The sequence below is a fragment of the Tubulanus polymorphus genome, chromosome 7 (genome assembly GCF_964204645.1).
Source record: "Tubulanus polymorphus chromosome 7, tnTubPoly1.2, whole genome shotgun sequence".
Classification (NCBI taxonomy): Eukaryota; Metazoa; Nemertea; class Palaeonemertea; order Tubulaniformes; family Tubulanidae; genus Tubulanus; species Tubulanus polymorphus.
This window is the reverse complement of record NC_134031.1, coordinates 17398988-17411782: the sequence shown is the minus strand read 5'-3', so window position 1 is coordinate 17411782 and position 12795 is coordinate 17398988. Positions and strand designations below refer to the sequence as shown.

The 12795-nt window shown below is 38.9% G+C and overlaps 2 protein-coding genes across 4 annotated transcripts; both read right to left on the bottom strand.

Moving 5' to 3' along the window:
- Nucleotides 1-799: 799 nt before the first annotated feature.
- LOC141908738 (uncharacterized) lies at nucleotides 800-3408 on the bottom strand. The gene is made up of 4 exons (XM_074798907.1): nucleotides 3232-3408; nucleotides 2849-3076; nucleotides 2489-2754; nucleotides 800-2387 (listed from the first exon to the last, which is right to left on the bottom strand). Exons 1-4 carry the CDS (start codon nucleotides 3275-3277, stop codon nucleotides 912-914), a joined length of 2016 nt encoding a protein of 671 aa, XP_074655008.1. The 5' UTR covers nucleotides 3278-3408; the 3' UTR covers nucleotides 800-911.
- Nucleotides 3409-4607: 1199 nt separating this feature from the next.
- On the bottom strand, nucleotides 4608-12218 carry LOC141908931 (cubilin-like). 3 transcript variants are annotated; one of them, XM_074799226.1, is made up of 19 exons: nucleotides 12114-12218; nucleotides 11912-11953; nucleotides 11172-11390; nucleotides 10975-11079; nucleotides 10479-10682; nucleotides 10269-10394; nucleotides 9950-10183; nucleotides 9776-9874; nucleotides 9399-9502; nucleotides 9231-9304; nucleotides 9007-9143; nucleotides 8824-8916; nucleotides 8501-8657; nucleotides 8260-8333; nucleotides 7745-8089; nucleotides 7386-7572; nucleotides 7121-7290; nucleotides 6677-6823; nucleotides 4608-6289 (listed from the first exon to the last, which is right to left on the bottom strand). In XM_074799226.1, exons 1-19 carry the CDS (start codon nucleotides 12157-12159, stop codon nucleotides 6144-6146), a joined length of 2709 nt encoding a protein of 902 aa, XP_074655327.1. In that variant the 5' UTR covers nucleotides 12160-12218; the 3' UTR covers nucleotides 4608-6143. The 3 variants fall into 3 exon arrangements, with proteins under 3 accessions (XP_074655327.1, XP_074655329.1, XP_074655328.1); XM_074799228.1 differs by having other exon boundaries at nucleotides 9007-9134; XM_074799227.1 differs by having other exon boundaries at nucleotides 9776-9865.
- Between the last annotated feature and the right edge of the window lie 577 nt (nucleotides 12219-12795).

Here is a 12795-nt window from a genome sequence, read left to right as displayed (position 1 = left end):
CATTGCTTCGAAAGTCACAGCAACATTTTCCCAAATTCTACTGTAAAATAACGACGAGAACATTCATGGGACAAAGATTTCATGACTGAAAAATCTGCAACTGGTTGCCGATTCCTTGCGATCCGACGATCAAGTAAAAAATTGTATGTTTATTTTACCTTAATTTGCGAATAGATTTTGGCCGTCTGGTTCATGCAGAATATCGCCATATTTGACAATGGAATTCGTTTTTGTGGGTTGCTTGGGCACTGTATAGGTTTTTTCTATTGTCGCTGCGACGGATTTGCTCGTGGCCTTGACACTACTGGGGCATGAATGTGGGGTATCCAATAAACGTTGAATGAAGCCTTGATGTTCTGCTAACGTAGTTTAAGGACTGGATACACTGGGAATAGGGTTTCTTCAAGTTGCCTCGTAAAAATCCGTCTGCGAGAATCGTAGACGCTCATTAGCATATTCAGCATATTCAATGAACGATACAAGGTTTTCATTTTTAATTTTCTCTCAAGCCGTCCATGAAGAATAAAGAAGTGTTTATCGATTGAATGCAAATTACAGCAAGAATGCGATCATTAATATGTATAACAAAAATATTTATATTTATTCGGAACATAAAATCAACTTATAAAACTGTGTATATACGTATGCGTTTGGTATAATATAAGGTTTGAGTTAAATATGAGGTAAAAAGAACCGATATATGATTTTTGACTTTGGAAAAATATTTTACAATAAATGCAAGTCTGGTCAGAGAGTCAATGAAAAAGAGTTATTTATCACAAGTGAAAAATGCATTGAAACTTCAATCATAAATTTACATTTTACGAAACCGTCAGAAAATTCAAAATATCACACCATCAAACAGTATAAAATGCTTTATGTAAAAATTGACGGTCGACTATTCGAGTGATTTAGTCGCCACCTTGATTGCTATCAGAATCCGAGTGCTCAACGCTAGTCGGGGTTTTAGGCGCACTCGGATAAAACGGATTCGAAGATGACACAACTGGGTACATGTCTGTTTGGTAAGGGGATGTGTTCAGTCGTGGATTAGAACCCATCAGGATCGGGGGATCAGCTCTGAACGGAGATTGCGTCGTTACGCTGTGATCCATCAGTTTGATACGCTTACTGTCCGGTACTGAGTCGAGTGGCGGGGGCTCGTGTCGTGGTAGCATCTGCGGGTGACGATACGGTGAACCCATCGACGGCATTCCTCCGTAGGCCCCCTGCGCGAGTAGATAGTTCATCATATCGGGAGCGAAATTCGGAGGGTAAGCGCTGTAATAACCGCCCATAAACGACGGATGGTGACTCATGTATGGAGAAAATCCGGGATGCCCGTACGAGGGAAAGTGACCGGGCTGTTGGTGCGGGTTCTGGGTTGTTTGACTGAATATTGGATTACGGTCGGTTGGCATCGAATCCAATCTTGCCTCCGGTGTTTGAGACTTGTTTTCATCAGCCGCGTCATCTTTCGTCGAATCTCTATCGATCGATTCATCTAGTAATGATACAGGTGACGTAGCTGGTTGCTGGTGATCGACGATTCCATCGCGATCACCGTCGTTCGGAGAAGGCTGAGACTGCTGGTCTGAGTTGGACAAGGTCGGCGAGCTGTCGCGACTGTTACACATGTCACTACGATAATCGGCTTGAGGATTATTGTTTGGACTGGTGTCGAACTGTCTATTCTTTAGGTCCAAAGCTAAATCGATTTGAGTTGGTGGATATAGATGCCTGAAAGGTTCGGATTTACTTATAGTAACATTCGGAGGCGGTTGACACTCCCCAACTCGCAGTTCACTACCAGAATGCTGAGAATGATTGGAGAGCTCCGATTCAGGTCGTGATGGTGGCACCGGGTATGAAGCAGTTCTGTGTCCAATAGGCAAACTGTCTATATCGGTATTGTGTAGTTCATGTTGTTGGACATCTATCTGTCCATCGAGTACTGGAGAGACTCTCGGTGAAACTTGGCGCTCGTTTTCTAAGTGTCCAAGTTGCGAGGCAGGAGCCATTCGTGGCACACCAATCTGCGACCCATCCATCGAGCTACTATCGTAGATATTTCGAGGAATCGGTTCAAAACAATTGGCAGCCGGTAATGCCGCAGGGTTGATTCCATTGAACCGAGGTGCTTCAGGTTTTGGATCTTCTCTAATCACATCGGCTTCTCTTCGTATATGGTTATAATTCATGGCACCCGTAAAAGAACTATTGTCATCTTGGTTATCGAGCAATTCTTTCAACATGCTTCCCTTCACGTCGACGGGTACGACCGAGTTTTCGTCTTGTTTCGGTTGTAATTTCACCGGAATTGGTACTCCGTTGTTGGTGTATTTCTGCGCTACGATGTCCTTCCGACGACGATTTTGAAACCAGATCTAAAGATAAAACACATCAGAACATCAGCAACGTATATGGGTCAATTTGAATTTCTATTGCAGAATTGAAACTTATGAAAGTTTAGAGTCTGAATAAATACCTTTACTTGTTCCCGTTTTATTCCCAATCGATGAGCTAAAATCTGCTTCTGGACGGTGTTCGGATACTTCACACTTTCATAAATGTGGTTGAGTATTTCGAGTTGATATCTCGTGTAGCTGACGCGTTCGCGGTTTTTTCTCTGCGGTTTCTGTTGAGGTAGCGGCGGAGTGACAGTGCGAGGTTTCTCTAATCCCTGGTGGTCTTCCTGGTAGAGCTGCTTGTGAGGCGCGCCGTATGCTTGAGGGATAGCTGGCTGCATCGACACTAAAAGAAAAAAGATAATAGATATTTTAATTGAAAAGCATCGATCAAATGGGGGCAAAAATTGTTTGTGAATTTGCGAATAGATTAAACATACCACTGACTGGAGTTGCATTGTGATAAGGATGAATTGGTTGATGCGGGGGATGGTATACAGATGGATGCTGATGATGCTGCGGAGGCCAGTAAGCAGTGTGACTAGGGGACGGTTCCTTGTTAGCGATACTGTTGAAATATGCTTCCTCGGGTGAAGGAGTAATTTCACGACGTCTCATTGGATCGTGGCTCATCAAGTATTTCCCCTGATTATGGTGATTTTCGTTCCCTACGAAATAATGTATGATTAAAACACTAATTGTTTTGCTATATCTTCAACAACGAACACCATTTATCAGTTAGATACAGTCATATGCCACTATAGAAAACAACAGACATAATTTTCATCATTAAAAGATTTATGTTAAAATAGATTTTACTCACCAAAATCTTCGTGGCCCTGAAGCGGGCCTGCGTTCAATAGGGCCATATCCAAATTAATCCCTTTTGATTATCTTAATTCCCGATTGCACTTCGAATTTCCACTATTGCAGCAATTAGAAATAACTACCCGACGTATTTATGTGATTTGCGATTTAGGATCGTAAATTGTCCGGCGGTCCGACCAAATTGAGTTCACCAATTGGGAATGACTTAACGACCGATTGCGCTAGGTATATGTACGTGTCAAATACTGTCTAAATATACTCCGCCTTTATCATCGATGGTGTTTGATCACAAATTACTGACTTGGTCAAGTAGAGCCGAATATCCACTTGTCCTTGGGTATCGAGCGTGTCCATCTGCCAGGCCCAACACAAACTTAGGCCAAACCGCGAAGCGATTAGTTGTGCTTAGCACAACGGACTACGGTAGCTAGTTCAAGTTCAAGTGATATTATTTCTTTAAGCTTTATCTCAGTTTGGATAAGGCGCGTGCGTTGTAAAAACCCTGCAAAGTAATAACTGCTAATCTTAACATTCGTTTTGTTGATGGTTTCTGAAAATTAGGAAATATCAATATTCAGGCGGGTACTTCAAGCTCAGACAAGCATGTGAAAATGTTTTTGGAAAATCGATTTTATCATCACTGGAATCGGATAAGAAAGTATTAGCCAACGTTCGTTACAGTACCATCCACGACTGGGTGTCTGCGTGTGGGTGTCATTTCAACGTGACATTTACACTAGTTGGCCTTAATTCTCAAAATGTTCGCCTTCGGGCTCTCGATTATCGTGAGCATTGTGTCGCGCTGTTTTCTTCAGATTATATCATCGTCAGTTAACTCGTTATTCGGTTTACGCGCTTTGTCCGAATCACCTAATTCCGATCCCGAGTCGGTTAATTGGCCCCGAGGAGTGCTCCCCTCCCAGCCGAACAAAGAACACACTACTCATCCCTCGACATAGAATACGGAAGAATGTATCGGTAAATTGAATCGCCATCCAATTGTCGAAATTTCAGGAATGCCAGCGACGTCGGCAATTATTACGCGTAATTAATTTCCGCGATTTAACCCGAGTTCAATAGCGACGCTATAAACTATATTGTCCGACTATGATAATTGTTTACGTCCATAAATGATTATTCCGATTACTTAACATCGAGAATAAAGAAATCCCAGTTGGTATTATATGGTGTTTCTATTATCCGAAGTCAGCCAGTCTCGAATATCGGGAAAGATACACGGATCTATCTCCGTGAGTGAGAGAATGCAATACCTGCCCTATAGTAGAAGATAGTGAAGTAGATTAGATCAGCAAGGAAACAACGCGGAAATTGGATATATTAAATATTTTATCATATATATTACGAACACGAACCGCTTTCCCCTACAAAAAAGTCGACAAAAGAAAAATACACATTAGACCAAAATAGCACAGATTCTAAATGACGCAATATACGTAAATGCTATGCAATAACCTTCATAGAATAATATAATATAGTAATATGTACATATATAGAAGTACTTTTTTATTTAACCCGCAAATCTTTCATTTTATCTTAAATGCTCACTCAAAACCAATCGATCTTTCATACTAATTTTACATAACAAAGTAAGTAAACTAGCAAAATTGTATACAGAAACTGCTTAAGATCATTTTTTCCTTCAGATCAACGCCATATAATCAAAAAATATACTGCAGAAATATTGAAGCTATTAAATGATTAAATGCATAGAAAAACACGAATCAAACGAATGCTTAATGCTAATAAATCGAAGCCTTCACTACTACCCATATTCGCGGCTAGGCGAACTATCTAAAACAGGTCTTGATACCAAAGCGAACGTTTGATATTTCAAAAAACATGATATTCATTAAAACGCTTTTTACGATATGACATAATTGAAACAACACAAATAAATAATCATATTTACATAGGTATAATTATGAATTTAAATAGCTATTTCTATCTATCTATATATACGCTGTATATCATATATACTGACAAAAACGAGCGTGATGTATTACAGTTTGTATTGTCCGAAGTCTCCATCTTACTTACTAAGTACACAATAACCGTGTTCACGGAGTTAAACCTCCTGACTCACATACAGCTGTACCCACTTAATTGTTGGTGTCAATATGTATACAGGGCAATTAGCGGCGAAAAAACGTCCTCAGGAACGCATTGACCCGGGCATGTTTTAAGACGAATGTTGTACAACTGTGCAAATGCTGTGTTAAACCAGGCGTATAATAAGTATAACGAGACGGATAGTACCTTTTAGTTCAACTTATCTATTCCAGAGGCGGATCTAGGGGAGGGTGCAGGGGGTGGGCATCCCCTCCTAAAAATGTCAAGTTGCCGAGTAACTTAGGAAATGAGAAATATCAAAGTTTAAATTCATAAAGTTGTTCTCTGTATCTCCAAAAATTAGTTATTATTTTCTGACGAGCTTTTTTCAGGGTGTCCTTTTAATCATATACACCTTATTTGGGAACGCGTTACTCGAGTTACTCGTTCACCAGCTGAAGCTTCTATACATTAGAAGCAAAAGCTCGTAGTTCAAAATAAACAGGTTAACCTATAAAGTACTGTCCGTTACAATATCATAGCAATGAAGAGAAAAAGGACTCATCTTAATGAACTGGCAGCAAGTTGTGTATATCATCTCAAAAAATACGTCATGTAACAGATCACTAAAAATTTACAAGGAGCAGAGTTGAAAATATCTCTAGAACAGGGATCCAACTGAAAGCCAGTCTTCCACCGGGTCGAATCCTCGCGAGGATTAGGAGATTCTCACAGAAAAATATACGAGTTCGTTTTTAATAATCGAAACGGTGGAATAACTAATGCAAAATCTGTTTTTGTAAGTAACTTCGAGGAAGTGATCGCGCGTTTCTCTTTCTAGGTGTTGACGGGAACGAGAAGGTCGTTGAACGAACGATATTGACGCAGTTTCAGTTTACGACAGATCGTCGGCATCATACACGTAAGAGCAACGGTCAACACGATTATACCCAACATGCTTAACACGAAAGCCATAACGGATACTGAAATTAGAAAATAAATAGTGCAGTGGATAAAACATGTAGTTACATAACAGCGAACTCTAGCTCATACAGGTTTCATTCTGCAACCTGGACCCTGCAACCTCAGGCATCAAAAATTTATCCTCATTATTCCAAATTTTGGTTGTACAGTCTCCGCCTGTGTTCAGGACTTTACGCGAGACTTTTCAATTGAAATGAACTGCAAAACCGGATATTTGTCCTCTTATCCTCAAATTTAAAGAGGGATCGTCAATGCTTCACTGAGCTGGTGAATGCGTGTTTCCAGACTGATTGATGCCCGCCTAAACCAGAATTCTCATTGACCGAACTACATTTTCAGCGCAAATCTAATTAATCGCCTATTTTTGCAGAAAAACGAACGCATACCTCCCCCAGCAGCAGTAGCGGGTTGTGGAATGATATGTCCACTGCAGTCTTTTTCGTCGGTCATATCTCCGCACTGATCGATACCGTCGCACATCCAGTCCGGGTGAATACACTTTCCATTTTTACACATATTCTTAGCACCGCACACTGCGACGATGATAGGTGAGAGAAAAATACAAACAAATAATTCAAACGATTACAATACAGTAATACAGTAGACTGTGCTTAGACCAGTCAACTGGAAAAACCGTTCTCCAGTCTTTTTACAAATATCAATAAATTCAAGGTTAAGGATTGTGTAAAAGATTCTTTGGAAAAGTGTTTCAATATCCACGATTCTCAACTGAAGTATCTACAGGTTCTTAGGAAGGTAAAGTCTACTGTATACGCCTTCCCTACGAACTAGTAGCAGGGACAGTCACAAAAGTTTTCGTGAGAACTCACCAAATTTTCCGACGTTCATCTCGAACGCGAATCCGGCAGCGTTTTTCTGCGCTCGATAACGGACGATCACTGTATCCGACGTCGACAAGTTCTTTACGACTAGACCGTCGTTTAATATCACCGGTATCTTCTCGGAATGTTGTACGTTATTTCCGTCGAATATCTCCAAGCTGAACGTCGAAAAAGATTTCAAGAAATATCAGTTGTACGATATCCACCGTTCGTAGCTTACATTTTCAATCCAAAAAGACGAAAGGATACTGACCTGGAATATTTGCTTTGTTTGGAATGTTTAATTTGATAGGAGATATTAGCCACCGCAGCAGCCGGATTCATTTTGGCACCGGTCGTATTCACACGTATAATCCACACGCATGTCACTGGTTTCACGACCAATTTCGGAAAATTCGGAGTCGTGATTTTACCATCATCGTAAACTTCTCCACCACAACCTGATAACAAACAGTAAAACTTCTAGGTAAAGAATGAATCGATTTTGACATGGTGTATGGTAATATAAGCATCCGAGATTTTAGTTTCAAGCATAGATACAGTAATGCAATGTTTAAGCCCTTCCAAACTATATTCATAACCTCCAAATATGTGTATAGGTTTATAACGTACCGATAGTGTCATACATTACGCTAAAGCCTCTCGCGTATTCGACGTTTGACTTCAAATTCATCGATGAACTGAACATCAGTTGCATTCCTTGCGTTGAATTGACGACCATATCGGCGACGAACCCATTAATCGCGGTCGAAACATTCGAAGTTCGATTCTGACTTCGGATGGCGACTTCGTCGGATTTTTGACGAGTTTCCAGTGTCGTGAATGATAAATATACCAGGGATTTGGTCTTCATCGATGGTAAGGACCACAGACAGTTGGTGTTTAATGGATATGTATATGGATAGTATGGACTTGTAATATTTCCAGAATCGTTGCCAGATTTATAGACGGCACACCCTGGAAATGAAATCATCAATATCAAAAGAATTCCTTATTTCGGAATTTTTGTAAAATTCTTACATATTCGATCGGTTGAAATATCATTTATATTCCCCATGACAAAATCCGGATTTCGAACATCAAACTATGCAGAAATATTTCATATCTCATTAGATAAGTAAACAAACCTGATAACAGTTGATATGTGGCTTGAATACTCAACGGCTCTTTGTTCGGAGATTGTTTGAGTCGAAGGTCGATTCTGTAATAAGAAAGTAATGAAATAAATATTATGATTATTATCATCAAGAATCTCCTTTTGAAAAATTATGATTATGAAAAACATGATAGAAGACTAGAAAACTAAGAAAGAACTTATTTTGTTGCATTGCACACAAAAAATGAAACAACTTGCTAGACTGAACTTACCGAATTCCTTTGTTTGCTTTCATGTGGATTTTATTTCTCATTAGTCTTTCGGCTGATGTCTTATTTACTGTCAGTTTTTGATCGGCAGCTAAATTCGATATCGTCAGAGAACCGTCGTTGGGAATCGTAACCGCAGAAAACTCCAACATGAAATGACCTGAACAAAATGAAAATCACGGGTATAATTCAACATAAATCCCGATATAGTACCTCAGAATTCCACGAATAGGCTGACTATAGAATCTTACAGGTTCGAACCTGAGTCTAACAGAATTACAATTACAACAAAACGTAATCCATACACGCAGATATTTAGACATTACCTTGTGCTTTGGGATGAATTATCCAAGTGAGATTATTCAACGCCTTTTCCCGCGATATGCTACCGCTGGCATCATTTAAGTTCACATATTCAACTGTCATAGAAGAAAAAATACGCAAAATCTTCCCTAAGTTAAAAAGGAAATTTTATTCAGATTTTCAAGGAAATTACATATTATACCTACCTGAGGTTTGCGCGTCATAGCTCGCGTTGAAGCTGATCGTTTTGGATCCGTTATTCGGTGTCACAACTACCATCATTGGCCTCTTTTCATTAGTACTGATAATTGGTTTGTACCCCAGGGTTTTCTTACTTGGGAAACTGAAGAAATAAACGTATAAAATTTCTATGCCTCGCACAACTCATTTCATATCAAACATTTTTGGAAAGAATTATAAATAAACATACTTATATTCGGCCAATAGAAAATTATCGTAGCAGGTAACAGAACAGTTCACAGCTGTCAATATTTTCAACATCGTCTACAATGCAAAATGATAGAAACCCTTGTATTTTATACATGCATCTCAAGCAATATCATCTGTTACATAGTATAATATCTATCGGTTAAATTACCTGTGTACCATCTGATCCAACTTTGAAATGAACACTGGAATTGACGGCTTTTTGTTTGGGCACGGCTATGAAACCTTTCGGGTTCGTCATTCGACCTCCTATTTCTAAAATCATTCAATGGGCCGAATGAAAATTGATGACATTCATGAATAGGGATTCCCTACGATTCAACGTGATTAAAAGAATGTTTATTTTCTATTTGCATATCTTAGTTACTCGTGTCGTTATTTCTAACATTGTTTTGTTTTTAAGTAAATGATGACTTTTTTCAAAAACCTTGTGTGTTTATTGTTATCATTGCTTCGTTTATTTTTGATATGTTTTTCTTTTCCATGGTATCCCAAAATTATCATCATTATCATTATCAATTTCATCACCTTTCGCTTTGATGTCCAATTTGAATCCTTTTGCGGTATAAACTTCATCCGTCGTGAATTTAATCCAGAAACAAGTCTGACTGCTCATGACTAGGGTACCTAAAATTCAGACGACAATATTTGATTCCAGACTTTAACTTTCCTCAGTGTTCGAAAAACCGGTGTTTTAATTACCTTTTTCACTGTTCATGTGAAAATTTGTGATATACGGACTTGAAATCGACATTCCGTCTTTAAAAAAGAGGCGGTCATTCACATCAGCGAAATCTACATCTTCTAACGTTGCGAGCAGCGTGTCGCCGTTTTTAGGAGCGTGAACGATCCATCGGCAATCCAGATTGTTCGAATACTTATTCGGATATCCGGGACTTGTAAGCGTGACAGGTGCATTAACCTCTCCTGAACATTCTGGAAAATATACAGGATATCATTATCAGTTAAACCGTGTAATCGAAGAATCAGTTGAAAACGCAGTTTTTTTTCGAATCAATACCTGGACTGACACCGACGAATCCGCCTTCGATGACTTGAGTTTGGCTGGTAGAAAGGACTATTTTAATATCCAAACTGGTGGCACCTTCAGGCGCAAACAAGTCGGCTGCTTTAGACATATTTGCCTCTGAAGTACAAAAGGAATAACATAGATTAACCTATGTAGCGATATTACGAATGAAATTTCAGAATATTTCCGATATAAGCCTACCCGTGTATTCTACGATGAGATGAGTTGAATTGTAAATCGTCAAAGATCCTTTTTTCAGAATCAGTTTAGTAAAGAACATCATCAACTTGCGAGTGTTGTCGTTCAGCATTACGGAATACGAGCATTTCAACATGGACTTCGTCGTTACGGGGTAAATGGGACCGGCGAACTGCTTATTGTCTCCATGAAATCCCATCTTACAACCTGTAGGCATAAATCATAACAGATAAAAAGCCAAAGGAACCTCCGGTTAAAGATGACATTCTAATAACAAAAATTGCTTAGACTTAGGTATCATTACCCCGAGCCAATATTCTTAAGATAAAACCGTACATTAGACTCCTCCTACTTGGTCAACTACGCAGTGAAACCCAAAAATATATTTGGAAAAATTTTCTTTTCCCCGATTCTCAACAACTTGGTCAAATATCTACGGTCCCAATGCTTACAAGTAAGACAGTCTAATGCATATATTATGCCTATCACTGGTACTCACTCTTGTTGTTATAAGAGATACTCAGATCTATTTTCTTGACCGAAAAATTGCCAGTTTTCAGAACAAATGTTGTGTTACCAGAAGCAGTCGCAAGCATGAACGGCTCTGGAAATGAAAAAAATACAAATTCACATACATTTTTCATAATGTAAATGGAATGTCAATATAGATGGGAAGGAACATTTAGAATAACGCACCTTTCTTTCCAGTGAATGTCCAATTGACGGCTTTCGAGTCATTTTCGTGACCATTGTACACAGTGAGAACGACACTGGACTGAAGGTTGAATGCCTGGAAGTTGATATAGAGAAACGGCTCGGTTTTTACGTTCCATTTCCAGATGCAAGTTTGATTCGCCTTCAAAGTTGTCGGTAAAGTTAATTTTCCGATGCCTTTAATGATGGTGACATTGCATTCTGTAAAAGATATTCAAAGGATAATATATTGATAAAATGATACAAGAACGCTAATTGCCTTGTTTATCTGTATTTGTATTGGTAGTTGCCTGATAAGGCTCTTGGCTATGGGGAAGAGAGCGTTGTCCTATTAGTCTGAGTGCAGCCCGATCATAGGGCCAACGTAGTTAGTTATAGTTACCTAATCATTGGCGGTAAGCTTTTTATAATTGGATGGGCCTATGCCTTACTTGTGCCGTGGTTTGTGAAAATATCCGATCGTGAAACTAAACCACAGACAGGTTACTAAGGGCCTACGCTGGAACTGATCAGCCTAGACCTAGATCATTGGATTTTGAGGTTCATAGTTTTAATTTCTTCCCCTAACAGACGAATTGTATGAAAAATCAAGGTTTTCATTATTTTCATAAGACCATGTCATATATCATATGCCAATAGTCTTTCAAATCTGATCATGATAATTTTGATCAATCCAAATTTAAAACAAATTCCATTGTGGAAACCTATGATGTAGTACTTACTGCCATCTGCAGCAAATTCTTCAGCTGATGAACAAATGACAACTACAAAAGAAAACGGTTTAAAAGCATATTAAGCAAAGCGTCTGGATCGAATTTTTGTTAATCGACTTTTTGTTCTTTCAAAGTCGAAGTTAGGACTATTTTGTTTCTAACAGAAGTGTGACCTACATATTGTTTTACTAAATAAAATCAAAAAACTCACTAGCAAGTAATATAACGCAGACTCCGGGAACTGACACCATAATCATTCGAATAGAACGTTTGAACGTGAAAATCAACTAAAAACTAAAAGTTCGGGGCGTCCACCATTTTGTAATAATGGTATCATGTGATAATGTAGTTTTAGTAAATACCGCTATCGTCGCCACCAGCCGGTCTTATCTTGCTCTATCCCAAATAAATATTACCGGTACCAACTAAAACGAAATTGCGACAAATGTCCGGGCAATTGTCTTCATTAAGAATTATCAAAAAGACCTGTTGCCTTTTCTTTTAGTAAACTATATATTTTAGATATCTGTTCTCCCAAAAATTATTTAGATTGTTTGATTTTGTAAAGGGTGTCACGCCAGATTTCTTTTGTAAATGTAGGCCTAATCGTACCGATGTCACCTGACATCTGGTGGAAATAAACTAAACTAGAATAAACTAAAATTAGCGGACCGCGTCCTGATTCTCAAAAACGTTTCTACAGCTTCCTGTATTTAAAAACTTGATTAACGATCTATTAAAAAGTTTATCCCATTCGTAAAACTTAAAAGTCCGATGTTCGAATGCAATCAAGTGAAAAAGCCTGTATATAAGCAATACGTGTCCAGTAAAGCGTCTAGGAGGGAGTTTGGACCACGTCCAGGCCCGTGCACAGCCTCTGGACAACACGTCGA

Bases quoted from the DNA above. Each gene is read 5' to 3' on its own strand.
- LOC141908738 (XM_074798907.1), bottom strand. From the start codon at position 3,277: ATGGCCCTATTGAACGCAGGCCCGCTTCAGGGCCACGAAGATTTTG. The intron at 3,077-3,231 runs GTGAGTAAAATC...ATTATTTCGTAG, and splicing joins TCAGGGCCACGAAGATTTTG to GGAACGAAAATCACCATAAT. The intron at 2,755-2,848 runs GTATGTTTAATC...TTTTTCTTTTAG, and splicing joins CAATGCAACTCCAGTCAGTG to TGTCGATGCAGCCAGCTATC.
- LOC141908931 (XM_074799226.1), bottom strand. From the start codon at position 12,159: ATGATTATGGTGTCAGTTCCCGGAGTCTGCGTTATATTACTTGCTA. The intron at 10,683-10,974 runs GTGAGTACCAGT...TTATGCCTACAG, and splicing joins TATCTCTTATAACAACAAGA to GTTGTAAGATGGGATTTCAT. The intron at 8,090-8,259 runs GTTTGTTTACTT...TTTCATTTCCAG, and splicing joins CACATATCAACTGTTATCAG to GGTGTGCCGTCTATAAATCT.